This window comes from Cryptomeria japonica, chromosome 9, assembly GCF_030272615.1.
Source record: "Cryptomeria japonica chromosome 9, Sugi_1.0, whole genome shotgun sequence".
Lineage (NCBI taxonomy): Eukaryota > Viridiplantae > Streptophyta > Pinopsida > Cupressales > Cupressaceae > Cryptomeria > Cryptomeria japonica.
Window position 1 is genome coordinate 95,710,398 of NC_081413.1, and position 4,687 is coordinate 95,715,084.

The 4,687-nt window shown below is 40.8% G+C and overlaps 1 protein-coding gene across 1 annotated transcript; it reads right to left on the reverse strand.

Annotated features, from left to right (window-relative positions):
- Positions 1–2,980: 2,980 nt before the first annotated feature.
- LOC131077911 (uncharacterized) lies at positions 2,981–4,454 on the reverse strand. The gene has a single exon (XM_058015499.2). The coding sequence runs from the start codon at positions 4,311–4,313 to the stop codon at positions 3,294–3,296; it is 1,020 nt and encodes a 339-aa protein (XP_057871482.1). The 5' UTR covers positions 4,314–4,454; the 3' UTR covers positions 2,981–3,293.
- Positions 4,455–4,687: the final 233 nt, after the last annotated feature.

Consider the following 4,687-nt stretch of genomic DNA (forward strand, 5'->3'; position numbering starts at 1 on the left):
ACAATATAAAAAGTATAAACAAAATAATTTGAAGAATACAAAATTTTCAAAATCCAAGCAATACACATTAAACAATCGATGTTGACATTCCCTACATAATAAAGACAGGAATCAGTAATTGCCATTAATAATTCTAGACAGAAACTTTCCGAGGTTAACATTAAAAATATTAGAATAGAATACAGAATACTGAGACATAAACCTTTCGCATTCAATACAGAGGCATTAAATCAATACAGAGACAAAAACTTTTTTATAAGATAGTTTATAAATCAACTGTCATTGAAGGTGTTTTTCCTCAACGGAATTTTGATCATATCTTGCATGTTTATCTACGTACAGTTACATTGCGATTCGAGTTCAACGAGTCCTCTTATCATTCAGACGAATGGTGAACACAAAAACTTAAATACTTGTATCATATTATGAGTTTGGTGTTTTCGAATATTTTAATTCTCAGCTGCGTTGCTTCTCTTCACTCAATTTGATTTCTTACCATTATCTATATCCATTGAATCGAACATATAAACTGAGAAAGGCATTAAAACTTTAATACTACGTACATTGAGAAAAATGAAATAATCAAAACCAGAAAGCTGGAAGCCACCAGTACTTCTGGTAGAGTGAGAGCATAAGGCATTGTCTAACAAATGCGACTACTGGTTTCAAGCCCCTTTTAATCCATATACTCACACTCGAAGAATCCAGTGTTTTGAGCCGATTTTCTAATTCTACTCAAAGCGGGCAACCGACTATTAGTTGTGAAGGATGGAGACGCATATCACAGAAAATTGCTTACCGGGAGATTTTGATGAGGTGCACACCTTTCAATGATTATGACATGAATGTATAAGGGAGAAGGCGAAAGCATGGCCACTGCCACTAGCACTAGCACTAGCACTAGCACTAGCACTGCAAAGCTGAACGTGTAGTCGTACACCCTTAAACCCTAATTCAGATGTTTGCCACCAGGCGAAACAAATAGAGAAAGCATGACACAGCATAACCACCTGTAAGCATGCACAAAAAAAAACACGCACAAGTTGTTCTAAGCATTACCAATGAATGTTTTCACTGGCTCGTGTGCAGGGGCACCTGATAGTACAGACCAGTTTTATATAAGGTTTATAAGCTTTTAGCATACTGGCCAAGTTTAAAAAGAGTAAAGCAGTCCAATTGTAGGCAGCACAAAACTTACAGATAAGTTACTCAAAAGTTGAGTTACGGGCTTTTTGAGCCTGTGATTGTAAATGCTGGAAGTTTTGAATATTGGACTGTTTATACACACTTAAGAACACCCTGTAAAGTTTTCCTGTGATCAACTACCACAAAGCAGTAAGGAATTTTATTGTGTTTCCTCATAAATGTGTGCACTTCGATACAAACGCAGCATTCAAAATGAAAACAATGCAAATCAAAACAGATGCAGTCATTACGTTCAAAATGCTATCGCTCACGTCATGACACTGGTATTTCATTGAAAACGATTACAAAATTCTTCTGTTTCAATTAATATACAGAACGAAACTTTTCTTTTTTCCGTTTGTCTTTTTGGACGGAACTTTTCTTATGCAAACGAAAAAATGCAGAAGCTAAGCTACCGCGCATTTGATTAGAAAAATCCTAAATTACGGCAGAGAAGCGGAGACAAAATGGGGTTTCAAGTAAAATATAATTTATCCAGAATGATGGAAGAAAAAGGACTGTCCACTTACTCGGGCTTGGTGTGCAAGTCCTCGCTGGATATCACACGTATCCGGGCATGCGTAACAAGGCTTGTCGATTGCAGACAAATTTCTAACCTACATAAAAGCGAACTAAAGTTGATAAATTTATCAAGAAAAACTTTGTTGCAGACCTTTGAAACATAAATTTTAAAACACGCTCGCCCGTGCGAAACTTGATAAAGACAATATATTCTAAAAGCTTAAAAGCCTGTCATAAAGTCATTAAAGTCTCTGAAAACTTATAAATTAACGCCGCGAGACAAGAATATGGTGGCCGCAGCTCTGCAAACTGCACGCACAACTTTAAAATAATGCACCGGATATACAAATATTTCTCACAGATAGATTAAAGGGTTCTCAAATATTCAGAGAATTACTAGTACATATTTCTGCACTCGGTTAGAGTCGCAAGCTTACAGAGAATAGCAAATTGTACTTTCAAGTGAAGAACAAAAACAAACTTGCTCCACATTATTAAATAGGACGAAAATGTCAACAAAACTGGAGAAATGGCGGTTCCAAAAATCATTTACACTTCATCCTATAAATGGTAAAGATACTGTTTACAAACATACAAAACTTTAAAACAATGCATCGGATATATAAACATTTCTCACAGATAGATAAAAGGGTCATCAAATATTTAGAGAATTACTAATATATACTTCTGTACTCAGAGCCGCAAGCATAAAGAGAAGTGCAAATTGTACTTTCAAATGAAGAACAAAAACAAACTTGCCCCCACGTTACGAAATAGAAAGAAAATGAAAACAAACTAGAGAAATGGCGGTTCTAAATATCATTTACACTTCATCCTATAAATAGTTAAGAAACTGTTTACATTTTAGTTTTTCCAAGACAAAAAAACCTCCTGCAAAACAGTTAAAACTACCGATTGCTAGCACACCCTCTGCTGTTACAAAATCCATACGGTTACGAGATCTTGCAGTGGTTGCATCAGAAAAAAAAAAGAGAGTACACCCCATCCCCGCTTAAAACGAAACTAAGAAATTCCGCTGTATAAGTATATATAATTAACTAAGAATTTTACTCTAAATGTATATATACCTTAAATTAGAAAAACCAGTCTGTATTTATTGCACTCAGTTATAGCCACAAGCTTAAAGAGAAACGGCAATTGTTCTTTCTAATGAAGAACAAAAACCAACTTGCCCCACATTATTGAAATAGAAAGAAAATGAAAACAAAACAAGAGGAACGGCGGTTCTAAATATCATTTACACTGCATCCTATATAAAATAAAGATACTGTTTACATTTAAGTTTTCTCAAAACAGTTTAAAACTGACGATTGATAGCACAGCCTCTGCGCTTACAAAATCCATACAGTTACGAGAACCGTTGGCTGCAGTGGTTGCATCAGGAAGAGTAAAAAGGGAAGAAGATAGGGATTAAAAACCCATCCCCGCTTAGAACAAAACTAAGAAATTCCACTGTATAAGTATATATGCTTCAACTAAGAATTGTACTATATGTATATATACCTTGAATTAGAGACCTTTAGAGACCCAAGTCTATGTATATATTACATGGATTTATATACTATCTATGCATTCATGAGCCACCAGGTAGGGTGAGCCACATTCAAAGCGGATGATGCATTAGCCAGGAGTGCAGCTTCTTGCTGAAAATCCGGTGGGCTATGGCATTGAACGCCGAGCTTGAGGTCCAATTCAACTTTAACACGAGAACCTTTAGTAACGTCCCCGGTTCGAATCTGCTTAGGGACATGAGGCCCAACATTTCCAAGGGAAACCAGAGTCAATTGGGTGGCGGCGCCGTCAGTCGAGGAGGCGGCGGGCCGCTTCAAATCCTGGTGAGGCAACTTGAACAAATGAGAAGGAGACTGAACGGGCGTGCATTCAGTGCGATTTGCAATGCTTCTCTTGATGGCGGCGGCGTCGGCGGGCTTGGTGAGAGGAACACAGAGAGGCGAGGGAATGGAAAAATTAGTCCGAGCTTTAGCACCCCTGAGGCGGCGGGCAGCGGAGTCGTAGGCCCGGGCAGCCTCCTCGGCAGTGTCGAAAGTACCAAGCCAGTGCCTGCACCGCCCGATTCGGTCCCGAATTTCCGCCGACCATCTGCCCCACGGCCTCTTCCTCACCCCTCTAAAAGTCCTCCCAATACTGTTATTGTTATTATTATCACCGCTTTCTTTTTCACCATTATTCGTTCCGCTCGAACCCCCTTCTCTGCAACTCGGCTCCTTGGTCGGCTGCATCGCCGCCTCTGAATAACACCCGCCGCCGGCGCCGCCGGTGGTGGGCACCAGAACGGTTTGTCCTCCATTACTGCCCGTCCCGAACAAAATATGCTGCCCGACCACAGCGCCTATTCCATCACACAAGCTCGCATTTTCTGCTTCGCCGCCCAAGCACAGCTGCGCGCCGAACAGCTGAAACGAGCCATCAGCCGTCACGCGGCTGGGTTGTTGCATGTCATTGTAGACGCAAAAATCCCATGCAAACCCGCAGCCTTTCTCCATGCAAGAATCACTGCTTAAACCAAGACTACCCTCACCCTCCATTTTCACCCGCTTGGCCAACAGCATATCCCGCCCGCCCATACAAGACTCTTTAACCCCAATTTTTACAGAAAATCAAATCTTCGACAAAAAAAGCCACAAAAATCTGGCTTTCCTGATTCAATTTCTGGCGACTCAGACTGAAATGAAATTTGGGGCGAGCGCCGTATATAGAGAGAGGGGCCTTAGGCCTTTCGTTAAGCGGGTGGTCCCATGGTATAAGCCCCTTTAAAACTGCCGTTTTTGCGGCCCCGTAATCGGGATCCTCGCCGGCGGACGGAACGGGGCGTGAGTTGTGAGGTGTTATTACCGAGAATTTGACTGGCGGGAGAAACCCGAAGTTTCCCGGCGTGCTGACTCGAGCCGCGCGTCATGCTATCTTGTCAAAGACCAGCTCCTTTGACCGCATAAGAAAA